Source organism: Ciconia boyciana, chromosome 4, assembly GCF_034638445.1.
Source record: "Ciconia boyciana chromosome 4, ASM3463844v1, whole genome shotgun sequence".
In the NCBI taxonomy this organism is placed as follows: domain Eukaryota; kingdom Metazoa; phylum Chordata; class Aves; order Ciconiiformes; family Ciconiidae; genus Ciconia; species Ciconia boyciana.
In genome coordinates, this window is record NC_132937.1 from 87,186,437 (window position 1) to 87,208,027 (window position 21,591).

Below are 21,591 nucleotides of genomic sequence, written 5' to 3' on the forward strand. Positions count from 1 at the left end.
GAAGAGAAAGGTGGAACAAGCACAGGGCACAAGGAGCTGGAGAAAGGGAGACAGCAGCAAGACAGCATTACTCACCTGATAAGTCTGAATTATTGTCTGTGGGTTTTCACAGGCACTTCAGAGAGGAAAGCTTTAAAGGGAAATCAGGAGGAGAATGATAACCTGTAAATAAAGCAATGAAAAAGGAGAATTATTTTTAGCCAGTGGAACAGTTGGAGATGTGGAAAATGTTTGTTTCTTTTTGTCATATATATCTCTAAACAGGGAACCCTATTTCAGCTTGATGCAGTCGGACATTTTAGAGTCCGTGTAGGAAAACTGTCTGCAGCCACAGACATGTCTGCAGGAAGATCCTGCAGGGTTGGCTGGATTGCTTTTAAGGCCTAGGACTTTAATTTTATATTTTGTGAAAATCACAAAGTTGACTGAAGCCAAAATTCACAGATGGGAGGAAAAAATGACAGCAGTCTGTTCTTGAGGGAAGATTATTCTGTCACGCAGGACACAACAGAGTCCTCTTCTTTTACTACTTTAACAAGTTTTGCTTCATGCTGGCATTCCTGCTTCAGAAAGGCACTGCCATGGGAAACGGATTCTGCCTGGAGACCAGACATTGTTCAGGATATCCCTTCTACCTCCGCGTGCTATTCAGCATTAACGCAGCTGTAAGCAGAACCCTGAGACTATTGAAATTTCTTTCTTCATCTCCCCCTTTCTCTTTGACAAATGTGTGACAAGGATGCAATTGTTTGAAAGCGCAGTGACAGAGAAAACAGAGAGCAAAGCCTTCAGACGTGCCTCAGTGATTTAGAAACCTGCCCCCAAGACTTGTGAAAGAGGTCACTGGAGGTCTTCCATAGGGTTCAGCTTCCCAGCAGGTCTCTAGATACCAGAGTAAAGGCACTTAAATGCCTCTAACAGCTGACCCTTTCGTGGATGTTCCCACCTAGGATTATCCTGGCTCTTGGGCTGAAGAATAGCCTTAGCCAACTAATGGATCACAGGCTCTTCTCTTTGAATATCTGCAGTTTGTGTTGGGTAGCTGCCCATCCAGGCAGCAGGAAGTTGTCTCTTCATTAAAATGACTAAAGCGTTTTAAAGATGAAGATAAGGGTTCTTCTGATGAATCACTGCAGGGCCGCATTTGGGGAATATTGTTTCTTGTTACCCAGAAGTTACTCAGCAGCGTGCTGGTAATGAAGCATGAACGCAGCGAGGATGCTCAGGTGTTGATCTGTGAATACATTCCCCTGCAAGAGTCCAGCCCAGCCCCCAAAACAGGCTTTTTTTCCTGCAGCTGCTAGGTCACCTTGTGCTTGAGGTGTGTGCTGGACCTTCGGTCCTTCTTGGTGTGAGCAGACGTGCGTGGACCCAGCCTCTGCTGGGCCATGGGGAGCACTGGCAGCAGCTCTGCAGTGGGAACCTGCATCCTGCCGCACGGACACCATGCCCCCCTCTCCTGAGGGCACCTTTGCTCTGCCTCCTAAACGCAGAGCACTCTCCCTCCCAAGCCCAGCACTCGCTGAGCGGGGCTCCCCATGCCGACCCCTTCTCTGCCTGAGGGAGCCCCTGAGGGGTCACACCTCTCTCTGCAGAGCAACTCCTGCTCCTCCGGGCTACATGCTGCCCCATGAGTGACAGGGCATGGGGAGGAGGTGTCTGAGCCCCTTCTGCTAAAGCTAAGCTATTTAAAGATCAATGGGCCAGAAAGACAGACCAAGGGTCACCATCACTTGTGCTCCTGCTCAGAGGAGCGTTTACGCATTTTATGCATTGGCTGTTTCATGTAACAGCGCTCCAGAAGTCCTTGGAGCAGGACGGACACAATGGACCCCTTATGGCAGGGGCAACTGTGACTGCCAGCTGACTCTCTCAGAGTCCTGTGATATTTCGGCTGGAGACTGGGGCTCCTCCAGCCCCAGAATGGCATGTAGCACAGCTCGTGGTGGGATGGCCTGGCTCTTGCTCCTCTGCAGTGGACACTCACACTGGTCAGGAAGATGATGCCGGCCGATCCAGGAGAGCCACTCCTGTACCCCTCCAGCCCCTTAAGGGACTTGGCACCTGCCACCAGTGCCACGGTGGTCAGTGAGTGCCCAGAGCAGTGCCAGCTGCTGTCCCCCACCCCTGCTCAAAGCCAAGAGCTGAACGTGTTGCTGGGCTCATCCTTGAGCATAGGAGTGCGTATTTCCCACTGCTGCTGCTACTCTGGTCACCCCCCTGTGCCCTGGGTTCACTCGGACCCCAGGGGCCATGGGACCTGCCAGCCATCCTATCTACAGCCCATCTGTGGGGCCAGGAGCCATGGGAGCCTGAGTGTCTTCCCGTCCTTGTCCCTGCAGGCTCAGAGGAGGAGGCCTGGGGGCTGCCAGTGTCAGGCACCCCCAGTGAACTTGCTCTGAGCAGTGGGAGCAGAAGGTCTTTCCCAGCTCAGCTCCAGTTCTGCAAGCAGTGGTAAATTGCTCTCCATCTGCCCAAGAGCTGCCCTGCATAGTAGTATAGATACAGCCCAGGAGAAGTGACATGCCTACGAGCTTCAGGTGCCTCCATCGCTGGGCTAAGAGAGGTGTTTGGGCAGCAGACTTAGATCCCAAGTCCCTTCGTAAATCTGTGCACCAAACCTCCTACTCTGACTCAGAATAAAACCAGAAAGAAATGTCTGTCTTTCTGCTGCCTCTCTCCCTAAGTGACCCCTCCTGAAAGCCCTCTAGGCTTCCAAAACAAACAAACAAAATATCAAAGTAATGGAATATGATGAAAACCAAAAAAATGGAGAAGAACCTCAGGCATCATTTAGGAAAGGCACAGTGTCTTGCTCCGGCACTGTGCCACCTATGCTCAATGCCTAGAAGGCTGGGAAAGGTTCTGGGAGAAAAGTCCGCTGCACGGGAACATTTTAAGGGCCTGAGTGGTAATGAGTCAGTGCTGAGGTTTGGATTCAGATGCTTCCTACCTAGTACCTGCCAAATGTGCCATACCTTGCTGGGGAAGGACACAGAATACCATTACCCCTGGTTCACAGAGAGGAAGCAGGAGTTGAACAGAGGGCATATGTGCCCAGGATATTGCCAAGAATCGGCTGAGGGTCTGGAATGAAAACGTATAGGTTTTAGGCTCCCTGGGGCATAAGATGCAGGAGATGGAAAACTGTTCATCCTAATCCCATAGCCATTGCTGTTCTACTGGTTCACAGGAGAGGGAAGGTAGGATGAAGAAGGGAAGGTGATGCCATGCTTTTGATGCAGAACCATTTCCTAATGGTGAAGGAACGAGGGCAGAGCAAAAGAGCAACGCTCTGCCCCTGGAAGATCCGACTGAGGTCAGTTCACACCCCTGGGGACCATCCTGGTCCCTTGCTTCAGCCTCTCTGTGGCCGTGCCCCCAGCCCCACCAGGCTTTGTTCTGCACATCAGTATGGGTCAGCCTCCGTTTCTCTTCGGCAGTGCTTGGCAGGCTTGGGGGCCAGGGACTTCACGGGGCAGTTCAGTCCAGCTGCTCCTGTCACTGGCAGGTCCCAGGGCCACCTGTGATGGTGGGTACTCCAAACTTGGGCAACAGCTCTTGTCCTGTGTTACAAGGAAGGGACAAGGACCACGCTCTGTTCCTCCTATCAACCCACGATGGAAATGGCATTCCCTGAGTCTGCTGTGGCTTTTCTGTGGTGTCTTCAGAGCTTCTTTCCTTCCTTCCTTTCCCACCTCCTTCTGAACAGCTCTGAATGCTCACCTGCCCCCAGGTCTTCGTAGTGAACAAAAGAGCTAGAGATGGTCTCAGCCAGATCATGAGCCAGATGTGTGGCTTTCCATCTCACAGGGTCTCCAGACTATCAGGTGGGACTCTGCCTTGGTGTTTAGCTGCCTAGACAGGAGCTGGGCAGCTGAGACAGATCCCATCTGGCTCCATCAAGCAGGAGCACAAGTAAGCTCCGAGCCTCAGGCTCCCAGCATATTTAATGCTGGACTAGCTCCTACGTCTCTGCTTCATGCAGCGGGACAAGCCATCTGCTGGGTTAGCGCCATGCAAAGCTGGGTGCTGCCAGGAATGTGCCTGCTGAACTGCCCGTAAGAGGAGAGGATCCCTGGGCATTGCAGTGGGGTCTGGCAGCCCCTCCAGAGAGCGAGCAGGAGCAAACCCCAAAGCAGCTGCTGCCTGAGAAGACATGGCCTGGTAGCTGGACCAGGCCAAATGCCTTCACCTATCGCACATGGCTGCTGCCCTTATAAGGAACTTGAGCAATAATCCGGCAGGAATTTGTTCAGGAGCTAAATCCCAGTTACCAAATACAGGTTGCATCGGGCCAGCGTGTGAGCGCAAACCCTCTTTATGCTCTGTTTGCCCTTGTTCTGGCGCTGACCCCACCATAAGCTCATCGGAAAACAGCTTTGTGCACAGCAGCCCTGTGAGATATGCTTCCCTCCGCACCCAGCCACGGCCCCGGCGGCTCAGGCAGTGCCGAAGCACCCGTCACTCAGCAGAGAGGTGAGGCAGCACCGTCTGACTGCCACGGAAGCTGCACGGCACCTGGGGCTAGGCGAAGGTTTGGGATCAGAAAGCCAGCTGTGGTCAGTCCCCACCATGGGGAGAGGCTGAACTCCATGATGGAAGAAGTTGGGACGAGCATCAGACGTCGACTGAGTTTTATTTTGGACTTGCTAGCTGGCCTTAAAACAGCAACATAAGCTAACATTGCTTTCCTGGCCACAGCGATGACCCTCTTTGCCCAAAGGGGAAAGGGCACGCAGCAGCACCCACCTCTTGTTGCCACACTGAGAAGGGCGATGGTGGCTCCAGAGATAGGTCAGCGTCTACACCGACAGCTATGCCAAGCAGCTGGACGTCAGAGGGAGGGGAGTGGACCCTCAAGCCCCAGGGTGTTGAAATGAAAACCCATTTCCCCAAAGTCAACCGTCCAGCTTGCTCTGTAGTGGCGGTGAGCCTTGGTGCTGCAGACGCTGGCAGAACGTACCAGGAGACAAATCCAAGCCTGCCGGCAGTGCCCTCACCCGGGGTCCCTCACTCTTGGGGGATTCTCCTTCCAGCCCAGCCACACAGCCTGCAAGGCCACCGCTCTGGTCCAGGTCCCCCAGGGCCCGGGCACCTGGAAAGCATCCCCCATGAGACAGCCCCGACCCAGGACCAAGGCGCTGCAGAGCTGCCGTGACGCACCCAGTTTTTCACGGGTTTCAGGTTGCACCGAGAGGACATTCCTCCGGCACCACACTCCCTACAGGGCTAATCCACGGGGGAATGCGCCGGCATGCACGGCAGCCCTGCGCTGCGCCAGCCTGGCCGGAGGCAGCAGCCGCAGCCCGCACCGGCCTCACCTGGCCTGAGCCCCGTGAGGGACCTGAGGAGGTCCCCACCAACTCCTGGGTAGTCTTACAGCTCCAGCAAGCCTTGTCCTGTTTGTTGCTGCCGGAGACTCCTTTGCGGCTCTAATCTGCCCACAGCAAGGTCTAAAGAGCGGCGAGACACCAACTGGCTCTGCAGAAGCCGTGCCGCAGGGACTCCAGCATTTCACCACCTGCCAGGTGTAAGCACCAAGAGATCTACCAAATCTCAGCTCATCCATAGAGGCCAACTGGTTTTCTCCCCCCCTGGCTTGCAGAACAGGACCTGCATCTACTGAAAGGCTGCAGCACTTCTGCTAATGTTCTGTCCCTTTCAGAAATAACTTCCTTTAAAACTTCTTAGTGTTTTATGCCTTGTAGCATATGATCTTTTTTAAGTGATCGCCTCATCTGAGCACAACTTTTCTGCAAGTGCCACATCTCTATTAACAAACAAGGTGTGGGAAAGGCTGGGATGGAGAAGTGTCCTCTTCTCTGTGACTCCATGATGCTTTTGCTTTTTGCTGTTACCACACCAACATCTTTACCTTAAAGGTGAAATGTTTTAAGTAATAATGGAAAAATTATCTTCTCTAATCCACACTCTGGAAGGGAGCTCTCTTGAGCTACTACTCTGCAAGCAGTTGGATGTGACTGCAAAGATTTCAGGTGAAGAAAACAAGCTAAAGGAGTTAAAAGACTTGCCAAAGGATGCAGAGAAAAATTATTTCTATGTCTACTATAGCTTCAAGAATTCCAACCTCCCCTTCCCCGGCCCAGATATTTAGGCTGGGCTTGTGCTTTCACCCCAACTACCATGTTGTCCTTGCTAGAGAAATCTGGTTGCAAATAACCTTAAACCTTTGTCAAAACTCCAGTGCTGCTCTGTTTGGACTTGGCCAGTGTAACCCCTACTAAAAAATGCAGAAAATATTTCAAAGTCAAACTTTAAAGGGACAGCCATTGTTTTATTTGTGTTTAATTAAAAATAATAATAATAATAATTGTTTTCCAGTCCCATGGTAATTAGCAATCCAATCTATGGGAATTTTTCCTCCCATGGGAAAGAGCCTCTGTTTCTGGAACAAGTGTGCTCGAATATTGACTTGTTCTAGACATTGCCAAGGTTTTGAGTACAGCAATTTGTTGGGAGGGGGTTTCCAACTTTGACTCTGTAGCAGTTAAACTGTCGTGCTCCAAACCACAGAGTTTTACTACGGCCTCCATTTCCCTTTGTTTTACCTGAACTTCTCATCCCGCTCTGCAAATCCTATGCCAGAATGACTCATTCCTGCAGGATTAGCTCTTATTTTTCAACTCCTCTGTCAGTGTTGCCCAGACTAGTTCTGAGGAGAAAAAATTGACACTCCCCATTCAATAAAGCTGTGTAACAAGTGACTGAAAGAAATTACCTCCAGTGCTCAGCTATTTACACTGAACCAGCAAGGACCACCCCCGTCTTACCAGGGGTAACCGAGCCCTCTGCACAGCACCGTGGCCACTGGCAGCCGCGGGCTGGCAGCCCCAGCGAAGGGGATGCGCCAGTGCCCCCCTCCCACGAGTCACCCCCGTCACTGCTGTGGTCAACGCGGGGGTGTTGGCTTGCTCCTCACCCCGGAGGGGCCCTGAGGATCACTGGCGAGGACCCCCAAGAAGGATCAGGGGCACCATGTGCTGCCCACGGGGTGCACCGCCCCGGCTTTCGCTGTCTGAGCATCGGGGGGCTGGGTTGAGCCCATCTCTGGTCCTCCTGCCTTTGGGGTGGAGGTACCTTCTGGGGGTCCCCCCTCTCTGCTGACTGCCGAGGGCAGTCCCGTGCCTCTTGCGTTTAGCGTGTGGCTCAGACCGGGGAGACTTCTGCTCTGGGACTTACTTGCTGGAAGCAGATCTTAGCCTGTCCCTGCCCTACAGACCTTTTCTTATGTTCAGATCTAAATAAACACTTGTTACAGGAAAAAATACCTTTTTTTTGTATTTTCACATTTCATTTTCCACCTTTCCCTTCTTCTTTGTTTTTTAAAGTAACAAAGACACTCTCACATACCAAAATTGCATTGTCTTGCAGTGGAATAAAAAGGAGGGAAATGTGAAGGCCTCAAAAAGATGCCACTCTCCTTCCCTTTCCCTGTCCAAAACATGACCCTGGAAGTGATTGTTTAAATAACTTCTGAAAGATCTGTTTTCTGATAATGGTCCAGCATGGTGGCAAATCTGTGATTTGCATATAAAGACCCAAACTGCATAAGCAAAACTATCAGAGCCAGCTGGAAGAAATAAGATCTGAGCACCTGGCATTTTGAGAACTCATTTTGCTTGTGTCCATGGGTCATTTTCCTATATCATGGAGAGGATTTGAGCTGACTTGACAGAAACTCCTGGAAATCGTGTTTCTCCCACAGTAACAGAGAAAACTGCAGAAATGACGAGGTTTCTGGTCCAGCCTTTTGCTCAAAGCAGGGTTATGCCCCAAGTTAGATCAGCTTGCTCAGGGCCAGGACCAGCCAAGTTTTAAAAAGCCCAAAGGACGGAGATCCCACCATCCCTTCAGGAAACCTGTCCCACAGCATGTATTTCACATGTGAAATACGGGCTGGTCACAGAACAAGACCAGGCTGTCCAAAATGAAGAGAGATTTCTGAAACTTTTTGCTGTCCCTGGAAATACACACAGTACAGTGTATATTTTTAATAGCAGCACAAAACTTAAAAACACTTCTTTCTATCCAGACTACCACGACCTACACGCTTTTGGAAACATGCATGGCCTCAGGTAAACGCTGGGCAGATGCTTATCTAGTGTAAATCCCCACAGGTCTGTTAACTTCAGCAGGACTCCAGCTATTCACAGCCTTTGCAGTCTTGTTAAAGAAAAGTTTTCAATTTGAGAAATAACCTGTCTCCTCATCTGGGGCTAGACATTTTGCTACGGGCTCAAGCAAAACTCCAGCAAATTTCTGTAGGTACTTGTAAATAGGGCATTACTTGGTAATTACCATGGTGATTGCTAAAGGGTCAGAGAGTGGCAATGAGAACAAAAAGGCCAAGGGAAAAAAACAGCAGCTCTTTGTAAAAGTATTCAGATTTTGTCTGCCAGTGCCAATAAGCTCAAACTATCCCCACCGTACATTTTGTTTTTTAAGTAAAGGCTATTTACATTCCTCACTCATGGAATTACAGCAGTTGGTAGCGCTGGGTCTTACCAATCCCTCATCAGTGTCTATCTGACATCTGAATTCACTGGTGGCAGTGGTACTCACAATTCACCCTATAACCAGGTATGATTTACCATTCAGCGGTGCTTTATGCATTGCACAGGCACATGCACACACACACGCACACACACGCCATTCTAAGCACAATTTTCCTTGCCTTAGTCAGAACTCGATGCACACTCCCCATCCTGGGCATCCAGCTGGCTGTGCCCAAGGCCAGGAAAGAGCCCAGTAAGGCTCCTCAGCTTTAACTGGGAGCTACTTTCAAGCTGGGGCTTTCGCCTCCGGCCCCAGGGCCATGCTGCGGCTGTGCCTGTGCCCCTCCTTGCAACCCCTAATGTGGACCTTGACCTGCTGTCTTGGCTTCCCAGCTCTGCCTCTGAGCTGCCTCGCCACTACGGACTTCCCCAGAAAACCTCGAAGCACCACAAACCTGACACACGAAAGTGCTGGGTGCCTGGACCTACCTACTGAAACACCTTATTTTTGTTAATCAAGCAAAGTTGTGCAAAGCACACTGAAAGCTGCAGTTTCCATGGCAGGAAGGGCAACATCTGGTTAGCTTAATAATGCTCAGCAATACAGTTTCATCAGTGATTTTCCTTGGTTTAAAAAAAAAAAAAGAACCCAAAAGAGCAGCTCACAGTACTAGAAGTTTTTTGTCCTCTGTGTAGACCAGTCCTAGAAAGCTGTGACATTACTTTTCATGTTTATTTCCTTGTACCAAAGTGATGCTGAGAGTGAAAGTCTGATTGCAGGCCAAGACCTGGAGGAGAAGACACCTTGGTGGGCACAGCTTTTTTTGTCCATCCCTTCAAGATCTTCTCCACAAAACAAACCTCCCAACCAGTCTTCCAGCAAAGGCTCTTCATCTTCTTCCAGCTCCAGCCCCAACCCTTCTTCTCCACATTCCCTGCTTTTCCATGGGGCTTCTCCTCCTCCTTCTCCATCCCCTGCTTCATGTGTTCAAGTGTCCCTCTGCTGCTCCCATCTACTTGCTCCCAACACCTTTTCGTTCCTTTGCTTCCCTCCTTGGCTGGCCTGCTCTCTGTGACCATGGGGAAAGTCCTCTGCAAGGACTACAGTGCAGAACACATTACGGGACAGGAAATTGGTTACTAAATTATAGGACAACTCCACTGCAATTCGTTAAAGACTTTTTAATATCTATATTTGGGTGGAGCAACATGAAGAACATTACCAACAAAGAACACCACCAAGAAATTTCTCCCGCCTGCGTTGGGAAATTAATCTCATAACACTTCAGCTTGGCCAAAACGACCTGTCCCCTCTCCATCCCACAGTGGAGTGCTGGTTAGAAAAAGTCTATGTCCAGGGCAATGTGGGTCTGTCTGCAACAAAGGAAAAAGAAAACTAACAACATTTCTTTCCAAATAACTTATTGAAATAAAGCAGGATATCTGCAAGGATATTTTGTTCACAGTAAGGCAATTAATTAACTTAAATAATTATTCTTAAATAAAATTCCCAGCTTCCAAAGCAAGCAATAAACAATTCTCTCTAAACTGCTGCATCCTATTGTTTTCCATCAAGCATCAGGTTTCACCACCAGCTGCAGAGAGGGGTGAACTAGTGCTCTGGCAAGCAAAATTTAGCTTCACATGACAAGCCACCCTTGCCTTCCACAAGCCTCAGGGTCTTGCTGGCCCCATGGGCCCCTTGCAGGAGCTCCTGTCAGACAGCAGTGATGCTGGTTGTGAGCCAGCAGAGCAGACAGGTCCCAGCAAGGCACCTGGGAAACATAAGAGTAGGAGATGTTCATACTGCAAGATCTGAGACACCACTATGTCCCACATGCTTGGCCTTTACCTGCCTTACCAAAGTAAGTGGCATGAGCAACACTAATGGTGGTGGCCCCACGTGCTGAAGGAATTCTTCTGGCTGGCTGGTTTCCCTACCCTCTGCCTTCTGCAACAGCCTTACTGCTGCTGTCACACTGGGACACAAATAGAGAAAACTATACCCAAAGCTGACAGCATGTCATGCACACAGCTGCCTGCAGTGACCACGGGAGGCTGCGAGTGGCAAGGAAGACTCGGAGGGGAAAGGGGAACCTTGCTACAGGGAGCATGAATGCCAAAGACCTAGGCTACCCTTAGAGGGGATTAAACCTCTCAGAACTGTTGAATGGCTGGCTAAGTAGGGCATTTGATAGGCAAAATAGAAAGAACTTATTTCCATGCCAACAGAGCCTGATGGCTATTCAAAGATACCCATCCGGAAGATTTTCATGAAGTGCTGAAATGCACAGGCTTCAGGGGAGCAAGAGCCATGCAAACCTCACAACACCTGCCAAAAAAAAAAAGCATAGCAAGTGATTTTCGGCTTACAGAAGTGAGCCTAACTCCGCTTTGCATGTTCCCAGAAAAAGTCAGCTCCTCCTCTTTACAGCATCTGACAGATTTGCTCAACTCCCAGTGATTTCTTGGTGGTGCAAAGGCAAGAATGGGCAGCTTATTCTCTTGCAAACCAGCTCTAAAAACTGCTTCGGCAGGAAGACAAATGCATGTGTCATGGCCCATCCAGCTCAGGCTGGATCCACTCTGCTTCCACCAGGAAGGTGTCTGCTCCTTGCAGTCTATGTCACATGCAGTGTTTTCTACTGCTTCGGCTTGTGGCTCTGTATCTTAGCTAAACGAGTCTCTCATTGCCGGTTTGCACAGCGAGGTCGCATGTTTAACCTGCTGTTTAGGCAGTGCTGGTACAGACCTAGGTCTGCATGACAAGCCGTGCTCCTCCTCACAAAACCCAGCACAGAGTGTGCCTTATTCACAGCAAGAGTCACTGCTGGCCCACGTTCAGCCTCGTGCACACTGTTCCCCAGCTCCTCTGCAGCACGGCCCCAGCTCTGCCTGTCACTTCCCAGCTGGGACCGATGCACGGGGTGCACCACCACCACATCTCCCTTTCTGGGCTTTGTGAGCTTCGTGGTGGTCCAGCGCTCCCATTTCTGGTGGTCCCTCTAGGTTGAGGCTCTGCCTCTTCTCGTGTCAGCCACTCCCTTCTAGTTCAGCGCTATCGTCACCCTGCAGCACCAACCCTGCACATCACCCACGCTGTGTGCCAATCCCTCTGCACAGAAAACCACTGCACTCACACCGAATTCCCCCCAGGGGGGCAAGGGGGTCCCCAGGGAGTGGGCAGAGTGATGCCCTGCCCTGCGAGAGCCTGCCCTGCCCTGCCCACGTGCACCTTCACCTGTCGCAGCACACCCTCTGCAGATCCTGCTCGCCCTCCGTGAGTTAGGGGAGCTGCTGGGCTGTCAGACGAGCACGCTGGGTGGCCTCTCCACCTGCCATCCAGACCAGCCCAGGTGGAACCATGCTGGGTGGAAACTGAGGCTACCCATGCCTCTCGCCCCAGTCACATTTTCTCTCCCACAGCCCTGAGACATGGCCTGTTTTAAAACCACCATCGGTTATTTTTTTTTCTGCAGAACAATGACCACAACAGCTAACTCAAGCCTCCCTCATGAACCCTCCATGGGACGCTCTCAGCGAGCAATTCTTTCTCCCCTGCAGCCCCAAGTTCCTGTAGAAAACTCAACCAGGGGATGAGAAGCAGCATTAATTTGGAAAACCAGGACAGATAATAAACAACCAGGCCACTGATGCAAAGCGAAACCTCGCTCCCACAAGACAAGGCACGTGAACATCTGATGCAGCTACGCAATGGACACATCCCACTAGTCTGTGGCTTTCCAGCCCCTCTTCTGCAATGTGACTGGACTCCATGCGGCAGCTGCACATCAGCTCTCCCTCAGAGGTTTCACCTTGTCCCCATGCCATGCTCTGGATATAAAGTATTTCCAAAATCCAGATGATCACCTCTCTGCTTTTGTCTCCCACTAACTCCAGCCAGGTGCAAGATGTCTTACGCTCAATGACTTTGGACACTTCTTTGCGGACACATGCTCTGAAAGCGAATGAAGGATGACCCCATCGCCTGCCTTGTTCCAAGAGACTCAGGCTTGCAGTCCCCTCTCAGATCTCAGTCATAACCTGCAGGTAGGGCTCCTTTGTCACAAAGTGTCATGACGTGTCTGGCTGTGATGCTCTCCACACTTCCAGCAGCAAAGTCCTTGCACCAAAAACAGAGCCAATTAAAAAAACCAGACTTGCTGTACCATCGCAGAGGCAGCTGAGCCTGGGGTGCAGGCTGTGCCATGGGGTATGTGATCTCACTTCATTTGTGTTCAGCCAGTCTGATCTGGGATTTTGGCTCTGCTGAACCCTTGACTTGGGGCATGTTAAATACAACTCTGCTGTTCCTGGGACACAGAGGCAAAACAAAATATTTCCTCCCTTCAAAGAGGAGAGGAATTCTGATGGTGGAACCAAAACGATGAGTGTGCTGCACCTGAAGGGGCTGTTCACGCATTTAATGTCTGCTTCCCTCTGCTTCGGTTGAGGTGGCAGAAGCCACTCAGGTCACAGGGCTAACGGAGAGCAGGGCTTCCCAGTAGTTTACTCTTGAGGGATCTCAATGGTGCGGTTTGTCATATGGGAGCAACTGAGTGCGGAATGAAGCCTAAAGGACGGGATTTTTTCCATGGATGGAAATTACTCCTGGAGATCCAAGCAGATGGGATTTTGGCTGGGGTAATACTCTGGCACCTACTGGTACTAACAGTCTTGAGAGGCCAAGGCACAATGCTCTTGTGCAGGGTATACTCTGCAGTGCCTGGCCTCAAAATCAGTGAGCGCTTTGCTCAGTTGGAGGCTGCAGATCTCAGCATAGGCAGGATCTGAGCTGGGAAATTTAGACAGAAAAAATGCTGACTCTAAACTTTGTCGCAGGGGCCAAAAGAAAGTCCAAGCTATAGGTTTTGTATGGCTAATACTCCTGTGGATATCACACATTTTCTGTTGCATTATGAACTCCAAATGTTTAATCAATGCATGGCATTTTCCATCTTACTTACCTTTGTCCCTCCTCCAGCATAGCTGAATCAAAAGAGAAAACAAAATGTTCACAAACATGAAAAGCACCAACTCTTCTGCTCCAGCAACAGGCACCACTTTGATTTATAGATGGAGGAGATCTGCAGTCTAAGATCTACCTGGATGAGTCTGAGTCTTCATGCTCCCCATAGTTCCCTCCCCATGGGAACTGGTACTCAAAAGAGACACCAATGCTTAAAATGGGATGTACTCCTGCTCTCTGAGTGGAGAGCTGAAAATGTTTTTAAATAGGCTGATGATAATGTCAGATTGAGGATAGTCTCCAGGCCACCACGTTATACAACTCCCACTTCACTCACAAATACTGGCATTATAGCTTAACCTGCATGATGAAGAAAGGAGAAGGGACAAGAGCCAGCACATGCTGTTTGGGTATCCATTTCACTCTGCTTACATGCTGGGCTCTGGCAAGGAAAGTGATTTCTCGGAAAAGGATTTTCATCACCAGCAGGGAGGGCAAAAGCAGCTGTTAAGCGCACCATCCCACCTCAGCGCACACCTCTTTCATTCCTCATCCTCTACAAGTGCAAAGTGAAGCATGATCTGACTTTGCCCTCTGGAGGCACGGAATTGGCATGGCGCACAGAGAGACAGGGCCCCAGAGGTGAACTCCTGCACTGCCTTTTGGAAAACCTGATAGGAAAATTCATCCCCAGCTACAGCTTCCCATGAACCACAGGGCAAAGCATTGCAGGGGCGGCAGCTTCGCCATTCTCCTTTTGCGCCGAAGGGGTTGGTTTCTTGGTTCCTCCAAGTTAATACTACCCTAGTGTTTTGTGTACTTCAAGAACATGAGTGTCAGTACTGGAGGCTAATTTTTCTTTCAGCACAAACTCTGCAGCATGCAATTTGAAATATGGCCATTCATCTGCATCCAGCTACTGAGACCACACACGCGTGTCCTCAGAGAGTGCCACTTCATGGTTTATTCTGCTAGCTTCACAGTTTATTCTGCTACCTCCCAGATTTCTGGGAAGCTGCACAAACAAGCAGGTGGCCAAAAACTCTGGGGTCCCCTTATTTAGCTAGAAACCAGGGCTGGGGTTTGTTTGCTGCGTGCAAATGAATCCTCACACACACTGATTTTTCTCCAAGCAGAGAAACAACTTCACTGGAAAGCTCCAAGGGAGCCCTGTTTCACTAGGATGAACATCTCCCACCTTCCCTTGCTCCCTTAAACACCATTTGTGCAATGGCCAAGAGGGCTTTGGGAACGCTTTTCCCACAGAGATAGACTCAGCAGCGCACTGGTGACGTGAGTTTTGGGAGAACTGGCAGGAGGCACCAAGACACAGGCAGGATCAGCTGTACAGCCATGCACAGCACCTGCACACCTATGCACACCCACCTGTTTGCACACACATCTCCCACATCCACTCCCACACACCTGTGGACACTCATGCCTTGGGTCCAGCCACACATCTGTGCACACTGGCGCGTTTGTACGCACACTCGCATGTCAATGCACACCCACGAACTCTCATGCACATCCTCAACCACACACCAGTGCCCTTGCACGCCCATGTACCTGTGTGTGCTCACCCTCCCATGCACACACATCCCTGTGCACACGGGCACATGCTGGCCCTTTCCATCCCACCTCTAGGACCTCCCGCCATCCCCTTTATCCTCTGGCTCCCGAGGATCGCCATGCCAGCAGGCGAGGAGGCTGTGCTGCCCCCAGCCCTGCGGGTGGGTGCCGCAGGGGTACGAGTCCTGGGCAAGTGTTCCTCGCCAGCTGGGCACACGCGTGGAACTTGTTCTGGTCCACAGTCCTGGGGTCTGACCCTCAGCCCCAAGTATTTGAGCAAGCAGGGGGGAGCTGGCAGGTTAAGTATGTCCCAGCAGCAGCCCGTGGAGAGCCTGGCATCCTTGCTGGTTGGAAGGCTCATACACCTGGAGGTCCTGTGGCACCGCGATCAGGGACAAGGAGGTCAGACCAGGGGTAAACCAGGGGCGCGGGAGCCCAGCTCTGTGCCAAACCGCTGCTGGGGACCGGAGGTGAGGGCCCCAGTCTGAGTGCGTTTTAAGTTGCAGCTCTGCAGGCAAATTGCACCGTCTAAGCCCACGCTTACTACCTTTCCCCACGCAGATCTGTCACCGGGTTTCGTTGCACGTTTAATTCGTTTCTACCGCTTCGCCACCGCGAAGGAGCGTGGGGCTCCACGGGCGACACTGCCCAGAGCCGGCCGCCCAGTGCCGCGGACCGGCAGCACCCCCTCCGACAGAGACGGCGGCCCCTCACCTCACCGCGCCCCGCCGGCCGCCAGCCGAACCGGCCCCGAAGGCGCCGAGCCGTACAGGGGGGGGCGCGGGAAACGCCCGTGCCGAGACACCCGCACCGGGGCCCCGGCGACGCCCCCGCTCCGCTCGACGGCGGCGGGATCGCGGCGCCCCGACGGCGCCGGGGACGGGGACCAGGGGCGGGGGGCGGGCGGGGGGCGCCGGGGCAGGGCGCTGCCCCTGCCCGCGGCGGCGGCGGCGGCACGCCCGGCCCTGCCCGCGCCTCCCGGGCTGCGGGGCGTTGCAGGGGGAGTGCCGGCCGCCCGGGCGCGGAGCTGCCGGACACGGCCGCATAAAAGCCGCGGCGGCGCGGCGCTGCGCCTCCTCGGCTCGGCCCGGCTCGGGGCCGCCCCGACGGCCGCATGACCGCCGAGAGCCGGCTGCCGCCGGGCCCCCCGCCGCCGCCCCCCCCCCCGCCGCGGAAGGCGGACCCGGCGCCGCCCGGGGAGGAGGCGGCGGCGGCGGCGGCGGCGGCGGCGGCCGGGGCGCGGGGCGGGCGGCGGCGGCGCAAGCGTCCGGCGGAACGGGGCAAGCCGCCCTACAGCTACATCGCCCTGATCGCCATGGCCATCGGGCAGGCGCCCGAGCGGCGGCTGACGCTGGGCGGCATCTACCGCTTCATCACCGAGCGCTTCCCCTTCTACCGCGACAGCCCCCGCAAGTGGCAGAACAGCATCCGCCACAACCTCACCCTCAACGACTGCTTCGTCAAGGTGCCGCGGGAGCCCGGCCGCCCCGGCAAGGGCAATTACTGGACGCTGGACCCCCACGCCCGCGACATGTTCGAGAGCGGCTCCTTCCTCCGCCGCAGGAAGCGCTTCAAGCGCAGCGACCTCTCCACCTACCCGGCCTTCCTCGCCGAGCGCTCCGCCGCGCCCTGCCGCCTCTTCCCGCTGCCCGCCCCGCCGCCCGCCGCCGACCTGCCCCCGGCCCCCGCCGCGGCCTCCTGCGCCTTCGCCGCCGCCGCCTACCCCGCGCAGGGCTGCGCCGCCGCCGCCGCCCTGCCCCACGGCTACGCCCCGCTGCCCACCGCCCCCGGGCCCTACGCGCCGGGCGGCCCCGGGCAGCTGTACGCGCCGTCGGGGCGCATCGTGCTGCCCGCCTCGCCGCCCGCCCCCGCCGGGCTCTACGGCCGCCGCTCCCCCGCGCCCTACCCGCCGCTGCCCCACGCCTTCGGCGCCGGCGGGCAGCTGGGCGCCGCCGAGCCCGGCCCGCGGCACGGCGCCTACCCCGGCGGCCCCGACAGGTTCGTCCCGGCGCTCTGAGCCAGCCCGGGAGAGGCCGGGCGGCCCGACGGCGCGGACCGGAGCCCGGGAGAGGGGCGGCCTGCGGGGCTCGCCCGGCGCCGCCGGACCCGGGGCCGCCCGGGAAGATGCCGCAGGACCTTGGGCTGCGCCTCCGCACCCCGCCACCTACCCGGGCCTCCCGGCTGGGAGCGCCGCCGGCAGCCGTGGGGGCCTGGGCGGCCCTGCCCAGCTCCGTCCGCTCTCGCGAAAGAAGCCCCGGGGCCTCCCAAGTGCCTGGATGGGGCAAACAGCCCTTTCCTCGTCGACCGCCTTTCCTGGGACAGGTGCTCGAAGCTTCCTGCCAGGCTCCCGCCCTCCCAGCACACCCAACTGGGCCCCCTGGTCTATCCGGGAAGGTCGCACTTTCAAGAGTCTCTCTGCTGTTGATGATGTTATTTACAGAAGAAAACGTCTGCTGGGGCGGGGGAGGAGGGAGGCAGGAGGAAGCCAGAGCTGTAAAAGTGGGGTGCGTGGCACTAACGCGGTGGCGTGTCCCTGATGTTGCTCAGGGCTATCGTGTTAGTGCCAGGCTTCACACCAACAGCGTGGCCAGGGCTGGGGAAGGTTTGCATGCTGGGGTTGCAGCCAAACACAGCACGTCAGATCCCTCCGGGGGTCATGCTGTGTGCTGCAGCGGTGGAAGAAGGGTGGGATGGGACGTATAAAAACTTTTACCATGAGCATGCTCAGCCCCTGGAAGAGGGACGCAGCGAGGCTGTGGGGTCTCTGCCCTTGGAAGTCTTCCCAACTTGATTGGACGGAGCCCGAGTGACCTGACCTAGCTTTGCAGTGGGATCCAACATTGAATTTGGACCTGCTTTGAGTGGAGACCTCGTCCAGAGGTCTGTGGAGGTCCTTATATCCTAAATTATTTTCATCCTAAGGTCTGCCCAGCTCTGTCTGTAGCCTAGAGAAATCAACATCTATGGGGGAAGACTTTCTTTCCTGAAACAAGTGAGAGAGGCAGGACATGGTGCCTTTTCATCTTTGATTGCTCCCCTTTCAAGCTTTCCTGGGATGGAAAAAAGGCTAGAGGAAAACATGGAGAGGGGACAACTGATAGGACTGACTGTGAGAGGCAAAGGCTTGAAAATAGATCCATGGAGAAGCTCAAGCAAATCCCTCCCAACAGATCCCATCACTCGTGGAAGGGGCCCAGAGAGGTGATGGATGACCAGGGCTCTGCCTGGGGCTGTGAGCGGAGAGGGAGCAGATGTACCCTTGCTACTCTCCAGATCTCCTTATCCAGCTCCTTTTTCCTGTGGAGGTGGGAGCCTGTGTGACCAGGGCCAGGAGGAGGTTGGTGCAGGGTGCTGCAGCATGGTGAGGCCTTGAACGGGGAGAGGTAGGTGGAAAGTGCAGCCAGAGCCTCAGCAGGAGCTTTGGAAGAGTAGAGAGGGTGCACATACACCAGGGTCTCTCTCACCACAAAACAGTACAGTATAACTCAGGCTGGAAGAGACCTTGGGAAGTTTCTGTTCCAACCTTGTGCTCAAAGCAGGGTCAGCTATGAGTCAGACCAGGTTGGCTGGGGCTATCTAGTTGAGTCCTAGCAACCTCCAAGGATGGAGACAGCACAGTCTCTTTGGGCAGTTTGACTGTCCTCATGCGGGACAAGTTTCTCCTTGTATCCATTCAGCACCTTTCTAGTCTCATTTCATGTCTACTGTCTCTTGTCCTGCTGCTATGCACTGCTGCAAAGAGCTCTGATCCCATGAAGACACCTGTACCTTCTGCTCCATGGAGGATTTTTCAGATAAGGTCCTCAGCAGGATGAAATTTGTGTAGAGGCAGGTTCCTTGCCTTCTCTGGGTGTTAAGGCCCAGGTATCCAAGTGGGACATGATAGGGAGGAAATGGAGTGGAGCAGGAAGGTGGTTGGGTGTCCCCACAGCACAATTTGGGGTGGAGGAGGCTCAAGCTGTCTGCAGTAGGTGGACAGGTGAAGCTGTATGGCTGCCTTCCATGGGGCTCCAAGTGTTGGACTCAAGGCACCCATCCCTCTTTCAGAGCGGTCCCTCTTTCAGGATGGCATGTGGTGGGTGAGCCACCTCATGGGCTGGGAGGCTGGGGCTGGCCTGGTGCTGCTGCCCCTTGTCCATCTGGACCTTTCTTTGGTCCTGCAGGAAACTCTGCTGCCTGTACACGGAGCTGGGAGGTCGTGTTGCCATCAATGAGGGGCACAGGCGGCAAGTGTAGGCCTCATTCAGATCTTCGAGGTGAATCAGATTTTTCCCTTCCTTGCTTTCCCTCCTGAAGAGCTACGTTGTCCCTTTCGATGTCCTTCCTGTTCTGGCGCGTCCAGAAGTTGCTTCCATCCTGGAGAGAGCAGAGTCCTGCCTCTGCAGCTTGGCTGCCTCAGCCTGGGGCAGGTCTCCTCGACAGCCATGCTAGCTCCTCTCCCAAATTCTCCCTTCACCAGCTGGAAGAGAAGCTGTATACCGGGCTGTGCCAGCTCTTAGTTTTTTGACAGCTGCCTGCTGGCTCTCTGCTTTCATCGTCTGCAAGGACTGGACTGTGTCCCTTTGCTAGCAAGTCATGCTGACCTGTTTCTGGTTTGGGGGTAGCTGGGGGAGGAATTGTCCTGCCTCTTAATGCCTTCCTTCCTTCCTGTAGGAACAGTTATCAATGTGGACCAGATTGTTTTTCTGAGCCTAGAGGTCTTCTGCCCCTTGTTCCCCATTACTTCAACCTGGTTTTATTCTCTGCTCCAGCCCTGGTGCTAATCTAAGGTTCAGTCTGAAAAAAAAGGTCACCAGTGATGGTACAGGTCTTGTGTAAGCTGCTCCTGACCTCAGACAGCATCTGTAGCAAGTTCAGGGAGCAAAACTCAGTGTCTGGAGGACATGCATGGTAGATCTCGATGACTTAGAAGGCACAAATTGGGTAGATTCGGTTGTGTATTGTTTGCAGATAAGGTCTAGATGCTTGTTCTTATTTCTCTCCAGATCTTTTATACCTACAAGCTAGGGAAACCAGACATACCCAGAAAGTATACTTTCTGCAGCAGGTGCAATGACGAGCCTGTTGCATCAAGAACCTGAGACACATGGCCACAAACTGCTTAAACTTCAGCCACAAGCAGCTGGAAACCCGGGGCGGGAGCTTTGTGCTCAGTGAAGAGCTACGTGGACCCTTCAAGGGACTCTACATCTGTGTGGGGTCTCTGTCCTTCAGGGTTTTCGAGACGAAGATAGACAAAGCTATACCTGCCCTGTGCTAGTGCTGGCAATACTCCAACCTCCTGTTTGCGGCAGGCCTGGAGACTCCAGAAATCCCTTCCCACCAGCACTGCCGTGGTTTTGTGGCTATCGCAACTTCTCCGAGCTGTCGTGCAGGCTCAGATGCAAAAGGTGTGCTGAGCATTACAGATCTGTCCAGGCTCTACCCTGTGGCAGCAGGATGTGCTGACCCTGCGCTTGTGCGTGTGGCTGTGTGTCTCATGCGACTGCATGACCACTGACAGAGGAAGATATGGTTGTTGCATCCCTGGGGAGCCGTGGGGTTGGGCCTGTCTGTGAGGATATGGGGATATGCCATGGGGATATGTTAGACAGTTGGATCTCAGTGTATGCTTGTGCCATGGGGATATGTTACACATTTGGATCTCAATGTATTTTTGGCTGGCACTTTGCTTGTGATTCTCAGGCACCATCCAGAATAAGGAAAATTTTGATTTCTGGAAGCTTTATTGTAAATATCTGAGAGCCTTCCTTTTAGCAAAGTTAGTCTAAGTTTCAAACTTTGATTTCTGGGAGATGAGTCCAATAGGTTTGGGTTATAATCCTGTAGGAAACACTAAGTGTGAGCACTGATGAGAAGCGAGAAGGGCCGTGAAAGTGCTCATTCGTCAAAGGACAGAGCCTCTTGGTTCCTGTTTTGCCTGAGTTCTGGTATGGTCAGGCCCTGTGCTGACTTTGAGGAAGAGGTGGATTGTTACAGCCTAGGAGAACATTTTATTATGTATTGGAGATTTTTTGTATTTACTCTTCTACTTCACTTGTAACAGAAATAAATCTTTGTCCTGTTGTTTGTAATGATGCGTCTCTCTGGAGTTTTTCAAGCCTTCCCTGCACTCCTGAGACCAGGAGAGCAATGATACAGAGCAATATGTGTACCACGTGCTGCTTCTTGCATTTCACTGTGTCTGTCTTACCTTGGCTTTTTTTTGGTCTGCTGGGATTGCTGAAGACATCAGAGGGAGGGAGGTGGCGGCAAGGCTAGGCCAGAGGTGGCTTCCCAAACTTCTGCAACCCCCCGAGTCACCAGTCTGCTTTCAAGGTCTCCTGTCAGGCCATAAGCATGCCCCAGACATCCATGCGTGAAGCTCCAGCCCAGCCAGGTGCCTCTGCTAAAAAGGGACAGGTAGGGAAGCCAAGGCTACTACCTGTGATAGGAACAGAAGCTGAGAAACGGGCAGGGGAATTGTGCTTGGCATTAATTGCTCCAGGCCAAGTGTGGAGCCAGGCCAGCTGGAGAAAGTTTTACTTCTGGAGA

The 21,591-nt window shown here is 53.4% G+C and overlaps 1 protein-coding gene across 1 annotated transcript; it reads left to right on the plus strand.

Moving 5' to 3' along the window:
* Positions 1 to 16,171: 16,171 nt before the first annotated feature.
* On the plus strand, positions 16,172 to 21,109 carry FOXE1 (forkhead box E1). Its single transcript, XM_072860551.1, has one exon. It carries the CDS (start codon positions 16,172 to 16,174, stop codon positions 17,072 to 17,074), a length of 903 nt encoding a protein of 300 aa, XP_072716652.1. The 3' UTR covers positions 17,075 to 21,109.
* The last annotated feature ends 482 nt before the right edge of the window (positions 21,110 to 21,591 follow it).

Bases quoted from the DNA above. Each gene is read 5' to 3' on its own strand.
- FOXE1 (XM_072860551.1), top strand. From the start codon at position 16,172: ATGACCGCCGAGAGCCGGCTGCCGCCGGGCCCCCCGCCGCCGCCCCCC.